The 24618-nt window shown below is 35.8% G+C and overlaps 1 protein-coding gene across 2 annotated transcripts in view; it reads right to left on the bottom strand.

The window, feature by feature from the left end:
* The window catches only part of stag2b (STAG2 cohesin complex component b), a 42161-nt gene that overhangs the window by 12157 nt on the left and 5386 nt on the right, over window positions 1–24618 (bottom strand). For both annotated transcript variants that reach the window (XM_056472972.1, XM_056472973.1), the window contains exons 2-24: window positions 23044–23176; window positions 22861–22939; window positions 19872–20015; window positions 19581–19677; window positions 17945–18021; window positions 17631–17835; window positions 17375–17526; window positions 13315–13388; window positions 13062–13185; window positions 12846–12944; window positions 12040–12119; window positions 11333–11440; window positions 11076–11187; window positions 8065–8182; window positions 7865–7968; window positions 7666–7758; window positions 6467–6556; window positions 6172–6375; window positions 4641–4711; window positions 4436–4523; window positions 3933–4013; window positions 3748–3840; window positions 273–447 (exon numbers count right to left, since the gene is read on the bottom strand). In XM_056472972.1, coding sequence (XP_056328947.1) covers window positions 273–447; window positions 3748–3840; window positions 3933–4013; window positions 4436–4523; window positions 4641–4711; window positions 6172–6375; window positions 6467–6556; window positions 7666–7758; window positions 7865–7968; window positions 8065–8182; window positions 11076–11187; window positions 11333–11440; window positions 12040–12119; window positions 12846–12944; window positions 13062–13185; window positions 13315–13388; window positions 17375–17526; window positions 17631–17835; window positions 17945–18021; window positions 19581–19677; window positions 19872–20015; window positions 22861–22939; window positions 23044–23087 — 2512 coding nt within the window. In that variant the 5' untranslated portion in view covers window positions 23088–23176. The remainder of the gene's footprint in view (window positions 1–272; window positions 448–3747; window positions 3841–3932; window positions 4014–4435; window positions 4524–4640; window positions 4712–6171; window positions 6376–6466; window positions 6557–7665; window positions 7759–7864; window positions 7969–8064; window positions 8183–11075; window positions 11188–11332; window positions 11441–12039; window positions 12120–12845; window positions 12945–13061; window positions 13186–13314; window positions 13389–17374; window positions 17527–17630; window positions 17836–17944; window positions 18022–19580; window positions 19678–19871; window positions 20016–22860; window positions 22940–23043; window positions 23177–24618) is intronic.

Raw genomic sequence — 24618 nt, 5'->3', positions numbered from 1 at the left:
CTGCCCTCTAGTGGTCACCTTTCAAACACTTCTACCTGGAACTCAAGTTGATATTTTAAACTAGTCAGTTTACTTGAGCTAAAGCTCAGTGCACAACAGGATTAAGTGTTGCAAGCGGCTCTAATCTCTAAATCAATTAAATGCTTCTAAAGCCAATTTTCTTTGTGTTGTCTTAGTGTTGTCATTCAACATTAAACAGTCAGGGGTGCCAAATCCATTGAGCAAAGCCTGTTAGCTCTAACTAAAAGTCATTATGCCATTAGCTGATAGACCTGTGCTGTTGCTGTCTTCATCCTGGTCAATGAAGACATGGTCCAGGATAAAATTGAGAAGCTCAGACTGCAGGGATGCTTCAGATGTGTATACTAGAGGCTCGAGAGCTTCTCTTCCTCCTGAGATGATCTGATGACTGAAGATCAGCAACAGGTCACAGAGGATGGTGAAGGCCTGAAGGAGAACATACGGTATGTTTATAGCATGAAGCATGAATTTTGGGAACAATTTATTCTTATTCTTGCAGCCTAAAGGTTCTTGCACACTGAATCAGAAATATTCGCAAAAAAAAAAATTAATTCGACCTCACATCGTGTCGATCATATTGACACACTGCCTACGAAACCTTCGTCAATCATTCATTTTCTTTTTGGCTTAGTCCCTTTATTAATCCAGGGTCGTCACAGCGGAATGAACTGCCAACTTATCTAGCACCTGTTTTATGCAGCGGATGCCCTTCCAGCTGCAACCCATCACTGGGAAACATCCATACACACTCACTCACACACATACACTACGGACAATTTAGCCTACCCAATTCACCTATACCACGGGAAACCAGAGCACCTGGAGGAAACCCACAGGAACACAGGGAGAACATGCAAACTCCACACAGAAACGCAATGCTCGAAACATTCATCCGTCATAAATTATTTCCACTTTTCGCATCCGAAAAAGCGATTTGAGATGTGTTTCGACATTTAGGAGCCACTTTACAAGAGAAAAGCCAAATACAGAATGCCGTCATTTGAGCTACAGATAACTTTATAACAAACACAGTGCATAAAATAAAGATAAAATGTGGCAGACAATCGAGAACCCCTATATGCTGGATTTAGTGACTGGCGAACCTCTCCCCTGCTGCTGTTTGGTGTGTGTGTGTGTTTGTGTGCCCATATATTTGACGTACTGCCCATAGACATTATAATAGAAAGCATGGTCTGCTTTCGGTCCCTTGCTTTAACATGTCAATGTGGCCACCATCTATTATAATGTCTGTAAGTACTGCCAGTCTCTGTTCAAGATTTGTTTACGTACGTGAATGTGTGAAGTATCACAAGCAATGTATTAAAACTTCACTGACTTCATGAAATAAACTTTTCGATTTGGGATAATCGTAGCGCAGCCTCTCTATGTAGTATTGGAAAAACATAACATGTGGTCTATTCCTCTTTCTTTTTCTACTTTGGAGAATAGAGAGGAGAACAAAGTATCACTGCCTGAATGGACTGCGAAATGTTTTGCGTTTTTTCGTAATTAATTAATTATAACGCATCGGACTCAGACCATAAAACGGCAAAAAACTTGTGGTTTAACTTAAAATTTGTAGCAATACTTGCCCCGTTTCTTGTGTTGCTTAACTGAATATACAGACAACAATCTAACAAAATTTAAATGACTATTTTTGACCTCATGACCTATTGGGCTCTGTAATTTATGTAAAGGAAATGCATAGATAGAATGAGAAACCTTTTAACCAACAGAGCCTACTGTATCATATTTGATAAATAAATAACTTGAGCAATTCCAGCGTTATGGATGTGCCATCTGCAGTAAAATCTCAAAACACACAGAGAAAGTCACAGAGAAAGTAGATGTTAACATTATATTGAAACATCTGTTTATATTTTCCAAAATAACTAACCACAGAGTTGTGGGATCAGAAAAATATCAATCAGTAAACATTTTATATATTTTAAGTGAGGAAAATAAACATGCGTTATGGATGTGACCAAGTATGAGAGTTTGCCTTCAACATACAACATACTTTGTAGAAATTCTGTGAATTAAACTGCACAACTCAAAAGATATAACGCTAATCAAAAGGATAAGAGTTTGCTCTCTATAGAACAAAAATGATTGGTTTTATTTCATTTTACATTCTTGCATTTATAAGGGAAAAGCTTTGCTTTGAATGTGACATCTCTTCATTATGGATGTGACAGAAGTAAAATTGCCACTTGTGTGACTTTGGTAAATCAAATATAATAGTTTGAAAACATTGACAGACATTTTTGAGTATTTTTAAAGCACTGTAAAATAATTGCTTATGCAAAAAAACACTGAAACGGTTTATCGTTATTTTTTATATGAAACGTTATTTTTTTCATGGCATGGTTGACATTTGAATGGAATTGCTCTAGTCTAAATGATCAAAATAAGCACAACTCTGTTGAAGAATCTCTTCTACTTTGGTAAAATCATAGACAAGAGTAAAATTAGGCTAAAATATATTTATCAAATGTATGGTTGCATTCATTGTATTTTGTTTTGCTTTTCACAATTAAGATTACGTTTTATGCAAGTAGTCTGCCTGGTTACTACAATGAAAATATTAACATTTTGTAGTCATAAATAGCAAGGGAAGAAAACTGCTATTTTTGCCCAGTTTGAGTTGCCAAGTAAAACTCAACTTTTCATGTATGACATCATAAGCCTGACAATTCTTACGGTATCATAAGCCCGATTTATCAGGCTTTCGTGTTGTATGACAGATCGACAGCTATTTGAACACTGCTAGAAACTAAGTGCTGTCAAAAACAAAGAAAAGAAAGTTTCCTACTGTCAGAGATGGTGTGTGTGCTGAGGTTTGGATAAACAGGGAGTGACATTAATAGCTGAAGCAACCAGAAGTTTAGCAATTGATTCAGTGGACATAGTCTACTTCAAGTGGGCTTTGGCTTAATGCAAGTTACTATAACATTACATGTCAAGTCTAAAGGCCAATTTATACTTCTGCATCAAGTGCACATGGTAGGTCTTACGTTCCCTTCGCAAAGTCATATAAGCTGACGCTCACCACTTATGTGTAGGTGCATCCCAAATCACATACTTAAGCACTGTTCTATGCTATTTTGGAGTATAAACAGTGCAAGTAGTGCATTCACAGCGAAAACTCATATGTGCACTTTAATTACCCAGATGATGCACTTATTCAACCATTAAAAATAAGTGTGGACTGTTGGACACTTCGCGTACTCAACTACACGTTGCAACAACACAGAGTGCAAGATCTGAGACTGTTCTGCTTGCTAGCGGTGATTATTTATGCGTTATGCTGAAGTTGTTTAACAAGGAGAAGCATCGGATGCACGGATATTTGTTTTGTGTTAATTTCATTAAAGTTGTTGAACATTTGTCAGTTTCCGGCTTTCTCTTTATTAAATGAGTGCAAGTTTGAGCTATTTCCACAGTAGTAATGCACACATTTCCATCGTCAACTCAAAACACAGGCAAAGAAACTCAACACAGTGGAATAACTCCACTGCCTACTATAGCTTTGGAAGTGTAATTGCTAGAGTACCACAGACAGAAAGTAAAGGTATAAATGTTCACAATGGCATTGGCTATTTGCAACGCATCTACCATAGGGTACAGCAATAACTCGATAAGAAAGCCACTGAATTTTGCGACATTTGCTTGATTCATCAGACTGACGTACGATAATGAGCTGTTGTGACCTTTGCTACGAACCTGCTCTTTGACGGCCGTGTTGACGCTGGTTAGGTAACGCTGGCACATTAGACAAAACGCCCTCATCTGCTTCCTCAGTGTCAACATGTCCTCCTACAGAGACAGAACGCATTGTTGACATCCAACAAACCACAGTAAATAAGCGGGAAGAAAGAACGCATACAAATCCTATGAATGGGAGCTACCTTTTTAGAGCAGCCCTCTGAGACCTTTGCTAAGCTCCACAGGATGACGTAATGTGTGCACTGCAGCGCGTGAACAACAATCTGAAAAGTCCAGAGAGACAGTACTGTTAACCAACAATCATATGGCAGAAGTGAAAATTTGGTTCAATTTAAAGTGTTACTTCTACTCAAAGTTGTTAACAGCAGAGTAAAATGAATTAATTTAATGTATGACATAAAACCACATGGTTCTTACTGCAATCAAGTTCTCACTGTGTAAAATATATTGCACATAAATAAGTCACAATTATGTGGAAATTATGTTTAAGCAAATTTTAACAATGCTTTTTGAACCAGTGGAAAAAATAGAACAATATCTTTGCTTTATATTAAATACTTAAAACACTTAGAGCAAAAACTAAAACAGCAAAACATTCTGGTCAAACTCATACACATTTCAAACACTATCAAAGACCAGTCAGTATTGATAAGACATATACAAAAGTCTGTAGTAAAATGAATACCTGCTCAGGCATGTCCCCATTTTCAATACCAGTGTTCAGTAACTTGTAGTTGCTGGTGAAGAGGTCCCATTTGGATAGGTCATGGGCACTATAACATAGTATGGAACTAATGTTAGAAAAGTAAGGCATTCTTTGCTTATAAAGACAGTTTGTTACAGATAAAACATTATAGAATGCTCAAGAAGGTCAGCTAGTCAAGTCTTACTTATAAAAAGCTGAGATCCTCTTCAGTGTGGACAGAACTTGATAAGCATCATCTTCATCTGGATCTTCACCCTGTGAAGAAAACAAGCTGCTCGTGAAAAACTCCTTTCTGAGAAACACTGTGACATCATTCAGAGAAGAATAGGACTGATATGAACTATATAACTGATCAGTGAAACTGGATTACTGTTCTTTTTTGAAAAAGTCCTGAACATTTAAAAGCATTAGGGTCATCACGTGCACCTGATTAGATTAATTTCTTAGTGGTGTTCCCTAAAGTAGTAGTCTGGATATCAACTTTTGCTGCATGTCTTTCTAAACTGCTCTATTTTACAGAAGTTTTTGCTCCATGTAATGCATGTGTTTTGCTCGAAAAAAATATATATGCAAATTAAAAGTCTACACAATTTATTCCAATTTATTCCATTTATTCCTAATGCACAAAAAAACAAAACACTGGCCTAAATGACCTCGTTTAAAAGCAGACATTAATTACTTAAGCAAACGTCCACATCACATTTTAAAAACACCAGCAATTGTGGAGACACTAAACACCAAAAGTTTAGGTTTTAGGCTTAAAACTTGAGCCGGGGCATTGCATTTTGACACATGGTTGAGGTGTTTGGCCAACGAACTAGGACAGTGGTCCAATCAGAACACTAGAAAAGCGATTAGAAATTTCTTCTAGTAGCCTGATAAAATCAACTTTGAAATTCTAAAATACCAACATGTGACCTTGGCCTATAATACAGTTGTGCTCAAAAGTTTACATACCCCTTGAGGAATGTTAAAATGTGAATAATTTTGACAAAAAAAAAAATTAAGTGTATTTTGCATCTCTCTGATTTTATTTAGTTCAGTTCGGAGTAAGATATTTTATATAAAATATGTCTACATATAGTTCACTAGACAAAAATCTAGCTGTAATTATTAAAATAACCCCCTGCAAAAGTTTACACATCCTTATTTTTTAACAACTGTGTGATATCCTGATGACCTATGAGTGCTTTTTCTGCTTTGTGATGGTTGTTCATGAGTCTCTTGTTTGTTCTGAACAGTTAAACTGTCTGCCGTTCTTCAGAAATATCCTCTATGAAACCACAGTTTTAAAAAACAAGGCTATGTAAACTTTTGCAGGGGGATATTTTAATAATTACAGCTAGATTTCTGTTTAGTGAACTATATGTAAACATTTAAGTAACATATCTTACTCAGAACTGTATTAAATAAAAAAAACAACATGCGTTTTGTATGATCTCTTATTTTCATTCACATTTCAATAAATTCTTCAAGGGGTATGCAAACTGTTTCTGACATCTACATTCATTTTGTAGTTTTCTGACTTCTACAGCAGAATTTTGCCACAAACAAAATAATTGAACAAAAACATTATTTCGAGCTTTAGAGAATGACTGCTAACAAATATTAATTAAAATGTAGATCAAATTAATTTCAATCAGTTGATTCTCTCTTGATCGGTTATTCTCTCGAATCTTGCTCTGGCATAATAATAGAACAAACGCTGTCCTGACCTCCTGCAAAAAGTCCTCCAGAAGTTTGTTGAACTTGTCCACTTGCTCATCCAATAGCTGGCTGCGAGCAATATCCACCCGGTTAAAGATGGTAAACTCCTCGTTGCACAGGGAGTGGTAGGTTTTGGAGCAAGCTTCAAGTACATCTGTGTCCGTGTGCTTCTCCACAATCTCTCTGATTTGTCTTAACAATGAATCTAGATGCTGCAAGTCAAGAGAGAAGAAGGCTTTCACTCAGTCTATACAATATGTCCAATGAGAATAATCATTCAGTGTATTTATTCTTGGCTCAAACCTTTTCTAAACGCCCTGTGGTGTAGATCTCCAGATCAAAAAACTGAGGCAGTTGCAGTAGATTTGTCACTTTCTCTGCATCCACAGAGTACTGTATGAAGAAAAAAAAATACATTATCACTTTCCTTTACATTTTTCTTTCATTCTTTCCAGTATGCCATCTATTTTGGCTACATACATGGTGATAATCAGGTTTAGTTTTTCCAAAATCTATGCTGGTTAATGTATTTTTTTTCTAAAACAAACTAAATTTGAACGAACTACATCAAAAACATTTTTCAACTTTTTAGAAGTCAAAAGTTCCTCAAAGTCTAGAAGTATTACGGTCTAATAAAATATTTAATGCGGAAGAGTTTTCATTCATTCATTTTCTTTCCAGCTTAGTCCCTATATTAATCTGGGGTCGTCACAGCGGAATGAACCACCAACTTATGTTTTAAACAGCGGTTGCCCTTCCAGCCGCAACCCATCTCTTGGAAACATCCACACACACTCACTCACAACTACAGACAATTTAGCCTACCCAATTCAGCAGTACCGCATGTCTTTGGACTGTGGGGGAAACCGGAGCACCCGGAACGCATGTGAACGCAGGGAGAACATGAAAAGTCCACACAGAAACGCCAACTGATCCAGCCGAGGTTCGAACGAGCAACCTTCTTGCTGTGAGGCGACAGCACTACCTACTGCGCCACTGCGTCGCCCAAGAGTTTTCACATGAAGACCATTTTGGTGACCATTTTTAGTTTTTTTTTTTTTTGCTGATAAAAATTTGTGCACGTGTTTTAATGTCCAATTCAGCATCTAGTATTAATGACTCCGTGATTATTAAAAGAAAACAGATGATTTGTCCTGATATCAGGATATATTTGAAAGGATGGTTGCCCCAAACATGAAAATTACCTCAATTTATTCTCTCTCGTGGGATTTTAAACTTTTTTTTTCTTCTGTTGAACACAATTGAGACATTTTGAAGAATGCTGCTTGCTGAGATCTATTGGATTCCATAATAAGAAAAAAATACTAGCAACCAGCATTTTTCAAATGATCTGCTTTTGTGTTCATCAAGTAAACAATGAGTAAATGATATTAGAATTAATGTGAACTATCACATTAAATGCAATTTGTTATATTCTATCACATTCAATGCTCTGTGAACACCAACTTTGTTTTAGTTTTGACTTTTGAAGGACTTTTAACCTTTGCAAGTAAAGCTGGCAGTGCTATAGCGAAGAGCTCCGTCATTCTCGTCCGGTCGTCAAGCTGAGTCTTCTTCTCCTTCGCTGTCAGAACCTGAAACGAGATCAAGTGAGAATTGAGAACAGCGTGTAACAGGTAACACGCGAAAGCAGGGATCCGTCATCAAGGGCTGGTCGATACGTGTGGCATTGAGTCTTACCCTTTTGCCTGTGCCTCTGCCCACAGGAGGATGGCACTCTGCAGCCTGACGGATGGTGCACAGCAAGATCTCGATCAGAGCAGTCTCCTGTCTGTCCGTCAGAGCTGGAAGACACACGCAAAGGTAATTAATCTCTCGCTCCCTTTGGAGCAAGTCAAAGTCAATGCTGTATGATCTGGTGATGGGTCACGGGGTCAGACCTTCCTCTCCAGGCAGTGGCTCATCCAGCAGCAGGCTGATCATGCATTCCCAGTCCTTCAGGAGCTCTGCTGCACAGTCCCACATGCTGTCCACTAGATAGGCCGCATGCTCGTGAAGCTAAGGATCAAAAAGTAACATGTTAAAACATATCAGATAATACAGAGGGACATTTTATAACCAATTTAAAGAATGGAGACACATTAAATTGAGAATTTACAACATATAGTTGAATATTTGAGTTAAAACACAATATGTTTTTATTTGGTAAATCATTGATGGCATTTAAGCCCCCTGTTGGGTCCCACTTTATATTAGTCTTAGTTACCTAAACAAATATGTACTTACACTCAAATGATTAATTTGTTACTATGTACTTAGTGTAAATAAACATTTTACATTGTACTTATGATTGATTAAATACCTGCATGTAATTACATCTGTAATTAATTTCTGTAATTATACTGTTGACCGTCCATTAAACCTACCCATACCACCAAACCATAGAGGTATGAACCTACTCTGGTCTCACGGTTCGGTTCCGATTATCATGCCATTGATACGGTTTAATTCGATATCTTGGTGCATCACGGTTCATTGATGATGCTTTCCATACACAATTTTATATTTGACTTCACAGGCGCTGTTCACTGATAAACTGCAGCGGCACAGTGTTGCCAGATTGGGCAGGTTTGGATAGGCATTTCAGCAAGTTTTGGATAGTTTTTGGGCTGGAATCTGGCAACACTGCAGTGGCAATTACAGCTGATTCATGATAGATGCGGTGGAGAAAACTCCTGCGCTCGTGTCTGTATCCAGAAGTATGGCTGTAACAGCCAAGAGTAGAGGAAAAGTGACGCCAGCAGGTCAAATGGGCCACAGTGAGTGAGTGAGTGAGTGAGTGAGTGAGAGAGAGAGAGAGAAATGGAGTTTACATTCATTCTCTCAATCGCAGTGAAATAGGGGCTTCTGCTGTAAGTATCAGTGAAAGACTGATCCAGCAAACACACACGCAGTGAAATTATGCACAGTTTCTGCGTTTTTTAGTTGGAGCGTTGTAAATACTCGCGCTCGCCTCCCTCGCCATAGTAAGCTACAGTGACATAGCGCATATGAGATAAATGACGTCAGTACACGATAACCGGTTATGATTAAGTTCAAGTTGCTTTATTGGCATGACATTCAATACAGTATTGCCAAAGCACTTCAAGTACGTTGTATATTAAAATCATTAAATAATAATAATAAAATAAAAAAATAAAAATGATAATAATACAGTAAATAAGACAAATGACAAAAAAACAAACAAACAATATATTAGATAAATATAACAATTATAATAATAAAAAGTCTAGATTATTTTAATAAGATACATGAATTTACATTAACCATTTCTTATGGTGTGTAGGGTGTATACATATTTTGCAGCTAGTCTATTTGTCAATTCATTGTATCTCATCCTCTATTTGGTTTGTGTCACACTGTTCACATATTCTCTGTTCTTTAGGAGTCCAGGATTTTTTATGTCTGCCTTTTTCTATTTCTAGGTCATGATCACAGAGGCAATATTTAGAAAGAATGTGTTTTTCTTTAAATTGCTTTAATGATAAATAATTTGGCAGCTATGTAGTTCTGTTTAGGGCTGAATAACTTTGAAGTTTAGTCTGGAGGTTGAATTCAGTTTTTAGTTTTTCATCATAATTATATTTTAATTATTATTAATTATTGTCTTATTCTTACTGAACCGATACCGAATTGTCCACGTCTGCAGCACGGTGCACCGAAGAAACCATTAATTTCGACACCCCTACCAAACTGGTCCCTAACCCTACCCGTATCCTACCTCAAGAGCACCAGAAGTGTTCTGCAATACATTATGAACAAGTAAGTAGCACATAGTAGTTAAGGCCACCTAATATTGCAAGAATCTGATGCTTTGTTCCCATGCTTTTATCAGCAGCAGGGTGGATTACTGTAATGGACTCCTCACTGGCCTTCCCAAAAAGACAGACAGTTGCAGCTCATCCAGAATGCTGCGGCCAGGATTCTGACCAGAACCAGAAAATCAGAGCACATCAAACCTTTCCTCAGGTCTTTACACTGGCTCCCAGTTACATTCAGAATAGATTTTAAAGTATTACTACTTGTCTATAAATCACTAAATGGCTTAGGACCTTAATACATTACAGATATGCTCACTGAACACAAACCTAACAGATCACTCAGATCATTAGGATCAAGTAAATTAGAAATCCTAAGAGTTCAGTCAAAGCAGGGTGAATTGGCATTCAGCTACTACGCCCCCTGCTGCGGGAATCAGCTTCCAGAAATGATCAGATGTGCTTCAACATTAGGTACAGTCAAATTAAGACTTAAACGCATCTGTTTAGCTGTGCCTTTACTGAATAAGCACTGTGCTACGTCCGACAGATCGCACTATTATGTCTTTCTTTAAAAACCCATTTTAACACATTTTAATCCATTTTTAATTCCTTTAATCATTTTTTCTCTTTTATTCCTGTTTATGTAAAGCACAGTGAATTACCATCGTGTATGAAATGTGCTATACAAATAAACTTGCTTTTCCTAATATAAAGTGGTACCCAACGTGTTCATTCAGTGCATTTTGCTAGCACAAAATGCTTTTATTTATTGACAGAGAAAACAACACCAATGTTTTCACTTCAGAAGAGTTAAAAATTAAGCATTTAGTGGAATAATCCTGATTTTCAAAAATAAATCAATAAATCTCCAAGTTAAGACATTCAAAACCTTTTAGAAAAACAATGTCTAAGAAAACAAGTTTAGTACAAACAGGATTTTAGACTCATAATAAAGAAAGCTTCAATATTGCATTAGTAGTAGAAAGGAAGAAAACAAAAACTTTATATCCCACTATGTATTGAGGTGTCAGGAACCCTGTTTGCAAAGTCCTAGTTTTTTGCCATTCAGACAGCACTGATTTGATTTACCATAATTTTTTTTCTCAACAACATTGCTGATATCAGCTCACCTCACTCTCCAGGAAGAAAAAGACAGTGGTTTTGATGAGGTTGGCGTTCACACTCTGTCTGCCTCGTCTCTTAGGCATGCTGTCATCTTCAGGGTCTCGATGACTGAACAGTCTGCAAAGCAAAGATCAACAAGTTAAGCTGTTGTTGAGTGAATCTGATACGGTCTATCCACCACATCTACTCATACATGTCTCCACTTAGTCAAGATTCAGTAGAAATTTAGTTTTTACAGAAAAGCAGATAAGACGAAACTCACTTCTTAAAGAGAAACTCTCCTGCTGCCACAGCGACAGGCCGGTGGGCTGAATACACTAGGTGGTACACGCTCTCACAGTCTTCTGCAGTTAGAACTTCATCACTGCTACTGTAATACAAAACAACACTATATGAGTATCTTGCCATACTGAAATTTTATATACAATGCATTATGCTTACATTATATTCTTGGGTCATTTAGGTCATTTTGAGTGATTCCTTAGTCTTCCTGGCCAACAAATCTAGTCTTATTAAACATTTGTGTAGTAAACTATATTACAGTTTAAAACATTATGGTTGTTAACTTTTTTAATAATGTGAAAAATAAGTGTCTTAGGCTCACAATAGACACACTTAATGTTATTTACTTCTTTTAAATAAGCAGCCATAACTGCAGTTTAATATGCTGACTTGGTGCTCAAAAGTACATCTTATCAATGTTGTGCTACTTAATATTTCTCAATGTATGGAAAGTATGACTATTATTACTTTAAGGATTCTGTGACAAAGTTCAAAAGTGCATTATTTATTTGCAGCGTTCTCTCAAAAAAAATATTTCATTTCTATGAAAATGTTTAATTAAAGATTTAATGCATTGGATAATAACATCTTTCTTTCAATTCAAAAACAAAAATACAACTAAAATAAAATAATAATAAGTAATGTGCAAAAAAGTAGGAAGTGTATTTAAGGTTTGTTTTCACATACTGTAACACCAGCGTGAGCAGTTTTATTGCTTGCACTGCAACATCATACTCCTTGTCCAGCGTCATAGATACAATACGGTCCTGTTGGAGACAAAGAAAACCCCATCACTTAACTATTCAAATGATCGACAGTGAAAATGCAAACCAGTTTATTTCAAAACACAGAAGAGAGTAGGGCTGTCGTGATACCATTAATTAATCTTACGATACTATACCAGCTGAAGTATCACAATACCAAGTAATATTGTGATACTGTAATATATTCATTCTTTTTGTTTATGTTGTATATAACTGACCAACAAAAATACAATAAAATAAAGATACAAATTATACCGAATGGAATTTGTTCCAAAAAGAGCATTTTTTCCAACAAAATAAGGCTATATAACGTGGTTTCAATGTTTCAATGAGATTGTCACGGTTGTTGTAGCTACTAAATCATATTAACAAGAACAGAAATTAACCAATTCAGATGCACGTTTGAAAGGGCTCCACAGACTATTAAAATCAAATTGTCTATTGTTGCACAAATATGTGAGCATTTTAGTGACTGTTCCACAAGCAACATTATCTATTTTAGATAAACCATTAATGACAATATCACCGTTTACAAATTGAACCGCCAGCATTTAGGAGCCATAGTATCGTGATACTACCATAGTACCAGCAAACCGTGCTATCTTAAAAGAGAGTAATAAAAATCCACCAGATTTACTTCAATAAATTCTCAATTCCACAGAGAACTATTTTTCATGACTAATTTCTGCTTTATTTTGGACGAGAAGCTTCCCCAGATGGTTTTCTCACCTTGAAGCGGCTGGTGAAGAGCTCCAGCTTGGCATTGAGCTCGCGGTTATGGTACAAACCCTGCAGAGCCGTGAGACACTTCAGACGTACCTCACCTTGCTGAGAGAGAAAGATAAAGAGAGTTACAGTTCCGTTCCAACTCCAGCAATGTGTCGTGACCAACTCCATCTGACACTATATTTAGGCTTTTTAAAAAAGGAGAAAAATAATTCCCACCTTGTCATGCATGGTCCAGCCCACATACTTCAGATAGCTGTCGTTAAGAAACGCGTCGCTGTACATCTTCATCCACACGCCGATCTCTTCGATGCAGATCGCCCGGATCTCTGCTATTGCATCACTGAGGAGGAATAACAGAAGCAGTTAAGCCCACAGACACCCACAGGACCACATCTGACTATTATTGAGCAATCACTTGAGTGGTGATTGAAGTGCTGGTGGAAAAATCTACATTTATGAGTGTGCATACCGATATCGGTGAACAAAGACTCCTTTGAAAATGGCGTTCATCATGTTTTCAATTTCATCTTGATTTTCTTGTAACTGTAATGGGGAAAAAAGTTCATTAAATTCACTGCTGGAGTCAGGGCATGACAGTAATCAACATGTGTGCGAATCAAAAGTATGCATATACATACAAATAAAAAGCCTCTTATATTTTACCAGCTTTAACGTCACTGTTCTTGATGATTCCAGTTCTATTTACAGGGTTTCGACAGGTTTCACCAAGTTTAATTTAAGACTTTAAGACCTTTTTAAGACCATGAAGAATGAAATTTCAGACTTATATAGGGCTAAATGCAAAGGATTTCTTAATGGCCCAGCAAAAGAATCTAATTAGTAATTTCTCAGCCACATATTTTAAATTGTATCAAAACAAGCAGACCTTACTTGTATACATACATTTTGCTCAACATAACGTCTCTAAAAACTAAATGTTTGCACACCAGACTACAGTTATAATATTAGTTATGAGAAGGGCCAGATAGAATTTGTGGACATTTTTTGCTATTTCTGCAGAGAATTTTGTTTAAAAAAAAAAAATGAAAATCTGCAGATTTATGCGGAATGATTTTGGAAGCATCACAACTAAAAACGTAATATATGAAATAATAAAAATAGCTTTTTAACTCAAATTTAATCTTTACAATGCAAATCAATCTAGATCCACATATTTGGTAAACAAAGCAAGTCTCTCATATATCTACCAAACTGTATTGTAAAATAAATCAAATGAACACTTTCATATCAGCCAATATTATAACGAAATTAGTATTAGTCAAAATTAATTTAAAAACTGAATAAATATAAATTTCTGCATGCGCAGATTCGGTGTGGGCCTAGCTATGCGTAGTTTCGAGTATATGAGAATAGGTTTTATTGTGTTGTTGGTTATTGTATGCATTTTGGATCGATTGGGTAGCTTTACATTAACAGAAAAATTAAGACCTGTTTAAAATTATTTAAGACCTACAAGAAAATATTTTAGGGAATTTAAGACTTTTTTAGGCCTAAAATTTCATCTTGCTTTTCGGTCTTGTTGAATACCTCTGATATCTCCATCTCTTTTCATTGTCATGAGTTTGCCAAGATATGCTTGCTTATGTTATTAATGTGGTTATCGTAATTTTGGAATTCTGAAACTTAATTTTAATTAAAAGGAAAGTAAATCAATAATTATAATTGTTTTATTTTTTCAAGGAAAACAAAGTCCCTTTAAAGGGACAGTTTTACTCACTATTCACTCATCCTCAAGTGGTTTCAAAACTTTTATATCTGCCGTTTATTTCTTTCATTAAAAAAAAAAAAGCTGAAAACCTGTAATCATCAACGTCCATAGTAGGAAAAACTAATACTATGGAAGCCAATGGATACAGGCTTTCAGCTTTCTTCAAATTATCTTCTTTTGTGCTCAACAGAACAAAGAAACTCAAACTGATTTGGAACAAGTGAAGGGTGATTACAGGAAACGACAGATTTTTCAGTTTTTCAACTATTTGTTTAATAGTTTTTGTAGGGATAATCAAATTAATAACCTAAAATAATTTCTGCCATTGTCATGCATAACTGCAGAAAGAGTTTACAGAGTAACAAAAGCAAAAAAGCACTGGCAACTCGAACAATGCACTCAGATTGATCAGACCACATCATATCCTTTAGTTTGGGTCGCATGCAGGCTTGCATTCAACCTATTCAGTGAATCTGAAGCTCATATGAAATCCAAAACTTTCACATATGAATAAGATATGATCTTCACACAACTCCTGTAATATTCTCGATTTTAAATGAATAAAAACCCCTCTGTCTTTTGCCAAAGACAGTAAAAAAGAGAGCACTGACTGTTTTTATACGATGGCTTCAAACTATATTGTTCTATATTTCCTCCACTGACCTGCAAATATTTTTTCTGCACATGCTGTATATAAATCATCAAAAGACCTTAACCAAAAGCATCCCTTTAACAACATCACAACCCAAGTCATTTGTGTGTCTATCCACGTGGTTTAACTCAATACTATCAAGACATCAATAAAACGTCACACTCACATACACACACTCACAGATGGCATAACAGCGGGGTCTGTTATTACATAACCCAGTTAATTTACAGTGCCAGCTAAACACAGCTTTCATACACACTGCCATTCAGGCGAGCTCAAACCCCACGGGTGCTGACAGAGCACTTGACCCGACAGCCTACAATAACACAGAGTTCTCATTAGGGCAGGATCCATTTTTAATTACTTCATCCATGTTTACTCAGCTTTAAAGTAGAGGGAATGAGTATGGATGAACGTGCTGAGTGTTGGTGGTGTGCTTCGTGGCTGTTTGCCAACAGAGGCGTAGGTGCTTGGAAGTAAAGCAACCAACACTGCAGTAACCTGGCAGCCTCACGCAAAGGGAAGTGTGTCTCCATAAGGAAGAGTGTAATGCATCCTCTCGGTTCCTCTGAAGGATTCGTTTATTCACTCTGCCCCTTTTACTTTCAGCTTTTACACATGCTAAAAGACCATTTTGAGCCCCATCATTTCGTGAAAAACATTGTTAAAAATGGAATTAGCTGTATAATGTGAAATATTACAGAATGTGGCAGATTTTGGATTAATAAAATCAAATCTAGTGGTGTACAAAATCAAATCACAATATGAATTGTGGCCTGTGAATAATAAAACTGTAAGAGATTGTGTAAATATGAGATCTGCCTGTCTGGTGAGGATATAAACACATGAACTTTGTGTCCAGAGCTGATCTGATCATTAATTCCCGAGTATTTCATTGTATTATGTGAGAAGACCGCATCTTCAGGACAACACATCTAAATAATGACCTGGTTTCATTTTAGTTTTCATTTCAACTAAGAAAAACCTAAAATATTTTATAGAGTTCCTAAAATTACCATCCAGTTGATTGCTTAATAAAAAGTTGTTAGATTTAATTAAGAATTATGATTTCGATTACTAGGAAATGTTTTTTAATTACTGAAATGTATATTTAGAATTGAAAAAAAAAAAAACCAAAAAAACAAACAAACAAACGAATGAAAGAATGAGCATTCAGAAGTAAAAAAAAGTGAATCTGGAGAAAAAAAATAACAACAGAGTCCTAACAATTGCAGAGAGCAAGGGGGTGTTTTGAATTTAATACATAAAATAATAATCAAAAATGTTTTTGTTTTAAGGTTTACTTCAGATAAAAATTGTACCATTTTTGATGGTTTCACATTTTAAAATACTTCCTTTGATGTCTCTCCAGATAAAAATCGTCTGATAGGGCATTGCAAAAGTATGTTTAACACTTAGGTTTCTATTGCGATATTGACAATTTTGGGGGAAGTTCTCCTTTGAGTAAGTCTTGTGTGTTCGATACAGCATCTTGTGTAAACAACCTCATCAAGTCTTGAGTTTTAAAAACAATTGTTCCATTTTCTTCTTACTACTCGCTGTATTTCAAAAACGTATTTTTTTGAGCACTTATCCCATTCTGCTTGCTATTTGTTGAAAACACAGTCTTTTATTAGTGCCTTTAATCTGAAGGTGGGATTTTGCACTCCTTTATTCTTCCTGTTAGGGCTGTTTTGGCAGCTTTCCTAACAATTGCAAAGTCTGGAAGTCCTAACGGCCCTGTGAAGTGCTTTGAAATGTGCAGTTTTATTTGATGTTCGACGTAATCTCAACCGAAAGATGAAGAGAGGGTGGGACAGGACCCTCCCAATAGCGTTTTGTTTTATCACAGCTCTGCCAGTGAGAGTGGTTGAGCACAAGCACATCAAATGTAAAGCATCTTGGAGGCAGGATATGTCAGCTACATGAGAGCATGTCATGGTGTGATGAGAAACTGAAGTATGAGGTGACAAGAATAAAAACCATTGATCTGTTTAGGCGGCAGTGACAAGCTAAATTTTGTCACTGCTTTGGTGCACACTAGCTTATAGATATCCAATAAACTAACAATACTGTCACTAACATCTAAAAAACTTTAATCTCATGGGACTTTTAATTTCATGGGCCCTTAAAAAAAAAAAAACTCACCTCCTTTCGTTTCTGAAGCAGGAGCTCTAGTCGGTCATTAGCCCTCTTGCCAATCATCTTGTTTCTCTCTGCTTCATACTGCCGCTGAGTGTTGTCCATGTTGATGCTGAGGTTCAGCGCTACATTCACGAGAGCTGTCATCAGCTTCATAGCTATGGGGGAAAAACAAAACAAAACAAAACATAGCATTCTGACACACATATTCGAATCAATCAAAACAAAAAGTTCACATATATATAAGAGCAGAGACACTGACCTGCCAGTGTGCTGGTGTGTCTGAAGGCTCGGACTTGCGAGTCAGAAAGTCCGGTGAGCAGTGAGATGACCGTGTCCATCATGTACTCATCATAGATGATGCTGTACTGACACTGCCGCACCAACACGCCAATAAACTCACAGAAACTAGACTTGAACTTCTTCCACTGTGGCCCTGTCATGGTGAGTGGGTAATCGCCGCTGTCCTGTAGTAACATCAACTCTTTACTTGTGTGCGCATACAGCAACACATAAAAGTAATTCAGCATTTACTGAGTGGAGAAATCATTTTTGGTGTTGGACAGAGAAACTGACCTCATCAAACTCTTCCGTCATCTTCCTGATGATCTCAGAGTTCTGCATGTTGCGGAACATTTCCCCAGACACAACACCTGCAGAAGACATAGAATAACAATATTAAGAAATAGAATAAAAGTTTAAAGTCGTAGATTAAAACAGATTTATCTTTTTAACAATTTAAAAAATGACTAAGATTTTATACTAAAAGATAAATACAATCTCAAACAATGAAAAATAATTCAGTGACTTGCTTTCATGAGACAGAGAATTTAGCAGAATGTCCATGCTGTTTCTTTTCATATAATGAAAAAAATAAATAATAATAATAATAATTCTGCTCAGAAAGTGAAAGATTACTATCATTAGTGTTACTAAAATGTACACATAATACTGTTCTGTTAATTATAAGCACATGCACCAGTTCTGTCATATACCGCTTTGAAGGTTCAATCTCCTTAAAGTCAGATAGACAATGTCCATAAAGTGTTCCCTCACTATAACGCGGTTGACATTTCGCGGCTTCACAGTTTTTTTGTGCAATTTGACATACTTTTTTTTTTTCTACAGTGCATTGTGCTTTGCATCTTGATTAGTGCATTGTGTTCCGTGTCCTGACTGGCTGTAGACCATTGTTAATCTGTCTGTGTCTCCTGTGCAGTACAGAATGCTTGCCAAATTTACATAAATGTTCAAACTCTAGCAGTGTGACTCTGAAGTGTCTGTATGTTTCCAAGTTTTCTCCCCACAATGTTGACGAAACGTTCTGCACCGTCAAAGACACCTGCTGAAGCACCCAAAAGGCAGAGGAAAACGCTAACCATCGCACAAAAAGTTGGACTTCTGCACATGTTAAGGTAGAAGTTACACGGATGTAGGGAGCCATTAGGGAATAAATAAATGAAGATCAAATGGCTTTGATTTTTGGTTTCATTCTATAATAATGAAATTATAATTTTTTTTCTTGAACTTTGAGAGTGTTTAAACGAGAGAAAAGTGTGAAAATGTTAATGTCTGACTGAAAAACGTGTATAAAGTGTGTAGTGAGGGGTTTTATAGCCTTAAAACATTTATAACACTTGTAAAAACTAGTGGACTACTTTGCAGATTTCGCCTTTTGTGGGTTATTTTTAGGACGTAACTCCTGCGAATAACGAGGGACCACTGTATTTTCATTGCTCATCAAAAGCTCGTTCAGAAAGGGAATTTGAGGGACAATCAAATTTTTTCTTATTTGTTACATTTATAGTCAGTTTTCTCATAATTATAAGTATTGCTTTAGACTTGTACCTATAAACATTTTATCAAACACCTTCACCTTTATCATTTTTAAAGCAAGCATTGTAATGAATATTCACTCCGGCTTATATTTTGGTCTGAGATTTACTTTAATGATGGTTATCAGTCACTTTTGGTTTATATAACTCCAGCAATTCAGTTTCATCATATTAAGGAAAGTAGCTTGAGCATTCTTTAAAATACCTCATTTGTATTCAAAAACAAATGCAATGCAAGTCAGAAAAAAACTTATGGTGAGCAAAACAGCAGATTCTTTATTTCATAAAGAACAACACCAGTTACCATCATGATTATGTCACATGACATTTACAATCTACTATCTCAAACCATATCACACAAGAAATGCCATTCAAACCTTTGCAGCCGGAGCACTGGATGAAGAAATTGATCAAGTCGAGGAGTGCGACGTCTCGGTCATGTTTATAAGACTCGATCCAGTCATCGACGACCGACTGCAAAACAGAGAGAGCAGAAATTTCTTAAAGGTCAAAATCTGCTGGACTACCCAGCGGTACATCTGTCTGCATATTCTCCTGCCAACGCTCCGGTCCCTCCAGAAGCCACAAAACCCACATGAGAGAATTTAAGATGTGAATGCCAGAGCGAGACAGAGGGTAGTGTAAAAGCCAGTAATATGCTCACTGACCTGCATGGCACTCTTCCCCAGCCTGACCACTTCAAAAAGCATGACATTTTCCATGCCGTTTTCCTGGTGGTGACCGTTCATGCGTCCAACTCCTTTACCCATCCCTTTCCCCTTCTCTCCAGGGCCCTTCTTTCCTTTCTTCGCCTGAAGCAGAGTGACATCACAGGTCAACAGTAAAGAACTGGATCAAACTCTCAGGAAGTGAAAAAAAAGCTAAAGTCAGCGACTGGAGGACAGGATGTCTTCCATAACAAATAAGAATCCCAAGTAACAAGTACCATATATATGTGTATCTGACTGGTAGGAGTTATTTCATAATTTATTTATTTAATTATATATCTCCACTAAAGCATCACAAGATGCTAAATCTAGATCACTTAGCTGACTTGATAATATATATATATATATATATATATATATATATAGTATGTTTAATAGGCATGGGATAACCGTTTTCAAGGTATACCGCGGTTTAGAAAAGTCAAGGCTTTGAAAAGTTTTTTTGCTATATCGTTCCTAAGGTATGTGCATTTTCTATTTATGCTTTTTTTTTTAGGACAACAGTATCTCCAGCAGAAAATATATCCAAAGACTCATGTATCCAAAGACTCAATATATCCAAATGACTCGTTTGAATTATGTAGTCTGAAATGTTTACTGTTAATGTTTACTGTTACCAAAATATTATAAATGTTTCTTAAAATAAAATATTTTGTGTTCAAAAGGGAAAAAAGGTGTTGTTTTTACCCAGATATTTACAAAGAACATATTTTAGAGCAGTAATCACAATACCATGAAACCGTGATATTTTTATAGAGGCTATCATACAATCATAATCTCATATCAGCCCATGCCTTATGTTTAACTAGTCAACCTAAAAATGCAACTACAACATGATTAGGCCTGTCACAATAATCAATATATCAACTTCTCACAACGCATGGACATGACCTCAATCATTTTTGGTGATGCAATATATATCGTCCATATATAAAAACCAATTCTAGCTACATTTTAGCTGACTGTGTAACATCTCTATCTCTGTTGGAGGTGTCAGTAACTGTATCTGAAAAACACTATAGTATTTACTATAAATTACCATAGTATATTTTCATGTGGGTGTCTGACAACTGAAAATAGATCTGATACCAGATACTGCAGCCTATGACTTTTTTACTTTGCACCTTTTTTGTTAACATTTATTATTAATTATTAAGGATACGCATTTTCCCATTCTGATTCCAATGACTAATATTTAAAATGACTATAACTAAATGAAATATACTTAAGTATAAAATATAATGTGTTCTTTGGAAGAGTGTTCTTGCATTGAGATGATATTACAGTGCTTCCCACACATAGACTTTACTTGGGCGGGCCGCCCAGGTATATAAACTGCCACACAAGTATATTTAGTGATACTTTTTTTTCACGATTAAGTAGTGGAAAATCTTCTCTCGTTTACCTGTTTGGTTCTGTGTGCGGGAGAACTGTCACCACTCCCACAGACAGTCTTACAGAGACGCACCTTGAGACTTGACTTAAAAATTCATCTCGCTGGAGTAAATCTTTAAAATTGTCCGGGATTCTGCTTTTGCTTTCTAACGCTGCCGTTAATCGAACGCGTTTTTGCATTCCTGTTTTATTTAATCCCACTTTAGCTAGAGCGAGAGAAACATTAAATGATTCATTCTTTGATCTAAATGACTCACAGACAGTTATATACTCAGAGAGGATGAAACAACTGGTCTAAACTAGCTGAAAAATATATGTACACCATTATTAATGGTTAATCATTTTGCATTTGCATCACAATGCATTTGCCTTATTTTAAAAAATCTACACGTTTTAATCTTGTAATTATGATAATTTGTAGAGATATTATCTGTTTTTATTCCTTTTTCTGTCATTTATTTCTCATTTACTGTTTATTTTATTAATTTGATGACGTCAAAATATTACATAGGCTATTTTATATACATATCTAAAATACTTTGGCATTCACGTTTGCTTTGTAATAGTAAAAAAGTAAGAGAACTAGTGGATTTCTTTTATATTTCAAGAGTCTTTTTTTTTTTACTTTTCTCCATTGAAAAGAAACAGTGTACAACACTGCCATAATAAACAAAATCATTGTTAAATTTAAATGATGTTTTGTTTGTCGCATGTAGTAAACTATTTATGTGATGTGGGTAAACGGTGTGTTTCAATCCAGCTATTACCAAGTATGTTTCAAACCTTTGGGAAGCACTGTATTATATTGTCATGCTGGCATAAAATGGTCTTAAAATGACAATAATATAGTTTATTGCAATATATTATTGAATATCTATACAGAAAATATATCTGAAATGCGAAAACAAATATTGTACAAAATATGTGAATAACACATTTCGAAAGAAAATAAAATGAACACAGTGCTAAATATTTCTGAACTAAAAGGTAGATGTTCACTCTTAGAGTTCAACCTTGAATAGCATCTGTAGTAGGCTATTATTTGATTATTTTATATGGTCTATTTATTTTTATTTTTCTTAAAGGGATGACAGCTGCTAATCTGCAAAGTTTTTTTCCAGCTAAAAACCTTTACTAATGTTCTTCTGAAAAAAAAAACAAAGTCACCTATAACCTGGATGACCAGAGCATGAATAAATTAACATCAAATGTAAATTGTTTGCTAAACTAACCCATTGAATTAATCTGAAAAATCAGCCAGCTCAACAAGCAAACTTGTGCTTTAATAAAGAAGAAAAATTTTTAATTAATTTATACTAAACCACTGAATTACTAACTTATTTGTTTAAAGGCAAGTCACACAGTAGTCTACGTCATCATTGAGCTGATCTTAACTCATGACATGTTCTCAATGCCTAGCCAATTATTAGCTCAAAACCCATTTACGTGGAAAAAAAAAAAGAGGGTAAAAGGCCACCTTGTGAAATCTTCTAAACGCTTTCTGATAATCAAAAATGTCAGAGTCCACTCATACCTTCCCCTTCCCGATGACGGCATTCCTCCCATCAGGATCATCGAAATCAGTGTCTGATGAGAATCGGGTGTCAGTATCCCTGCACACACAAACAGATCAATGTCATCAGACAGAGGGAGAACAGGTGACCGCATGCATACACACGATCGGTTATTCATTAGTCCTGTGTGTTTGTCCGCTTACTGAGGGTAATGAAACTCTGTTTGTAATTCCGGTGCGGCTATCATTTCTTTAACATCTTCTGGTCCACGTCAACTTGGCAAAGGCTTTGTCTTCATACACACAGGCCAACAGCGGGGACCTTTGTCTCATAAACCTGAAATATTCACACACAAAATAGAAAAAAAACAGTTTGTCTTATTTCACTAGTATGTTAAAAACAAGCACACTGAAATCAGTTTGATCTCTTGCTTAAGTCACGATAACCAATTTTTGGTGCTAGTTTATATTCACTAACTGGACGTTGAATTGGACAATCATTTTTTTTTTCATGTTCTCAGGCCACGAGGGGTGCATTTTAATGCAGACTGAATGTCAGAACATACAGTGCTAACACAAAGTTCTGTCTGGTGAATTAGATGACAAAATCTGATTAAAGCTGAAGGCGAAACAACATGACTACCGTTTTTTGATAAATAGTTACTTATTTGTGATTGGCCAAGACATTTTAATCAATTTTTTATGTTGATTGTTATTATCTAATAACTAATATCCATAATCATAATTGTTTTCCTCATATGTGTGGAGAACTACAACCAAAACAGCTTCAAAGCATTTATAATAATCTCAGTTTGGTATGTGTACAGTATGTACGGGCTGTCAGTACAGTGAGACTGAATAAACGCAGTTGTGTTGCAACCACATGGGGGCAGTGTGACTCCACATCTGCACTTCTGAGCTGCTCTGACTCTTTCATTCTGACTGAACTGAAGGAAACTTAGTAAAGGCTGCAGGACACTGCATTTTCTTAAATATTTCTAGCAAAGCACCATTAAAAAAATTAGTAGCATACAGTTTAGGGCTGGGCGAATATGGTAAAAATGCAATTTCATTAATTAATTTCCACGTTGAACGATAATGATATACATTTCAATACAAGTTGTTAAGGCTTCCAGACTTAAAAGGGTAGCCCAATAATGATGGAAGCCACAAAAACTAGAGGGTCCATTAAATAGCATAACATTTTCGGCCAATAAATTCAGTGGCTGAAAATTCGGTACATCTCTAATAAATATCAACACACTTTTAGATTCCCATTGTTGTACATTTCTGCTGTGTGGTTGGCCCTTAGATCAATATAGTAAAAAAGTCCAGAGCTTATCAATGTTATTGACATCAACTTTATCGTGATTCGATATAATATTGTTTATCGGCCCAGCTCTAATACAGTTGCACTAACAACATGATAAATGGTAAGAATTACAACACAAATCAAACATCAAATCTAACTTGGTCTTCATTAAGATCCTTATTAAGATACTTACGCTAAAAGAGAATGACTGATTTGTTTGTTTACCACATATAATTACCTCAAACAGAACAGATTATTCTGACAATGTTAAAACTGACAATTCACCCAAAATAAACAGAATTCTCATTGTTCCTCTCAATTCATTCAGCAAAAACAGTATTTTCATCTAAAACTTGCTATCATTTTTATTGCTTTTGTGTTGTATTATAAAAAAAAAAAGAATAATTAAAAAAAAAAATTGTAAATGTTTTTTTTATGCCAACATAAATACACGCGTGCTCATGGTG

Source organism: Danio aesculapii, chromosome 14, assembly GCF_903798145.1.
Source record: "Danio aesculapii chromosome 14, fDanAes4.1, whole genome shotgun sequence".
In the NCBI taxonomy this organism is placed as follows: domain Eukaryota; kingdom Metazoa; phylum Chordata; class Actinopteri; order Cypriniformes; family Danionidae; genus Danio; species Danio aesculapii.
The sequence above is the reverse complement of the archived record's forward strand: the minus strand, read 5'-3'. Positions and strand labels throughout refer to the sequence as shown.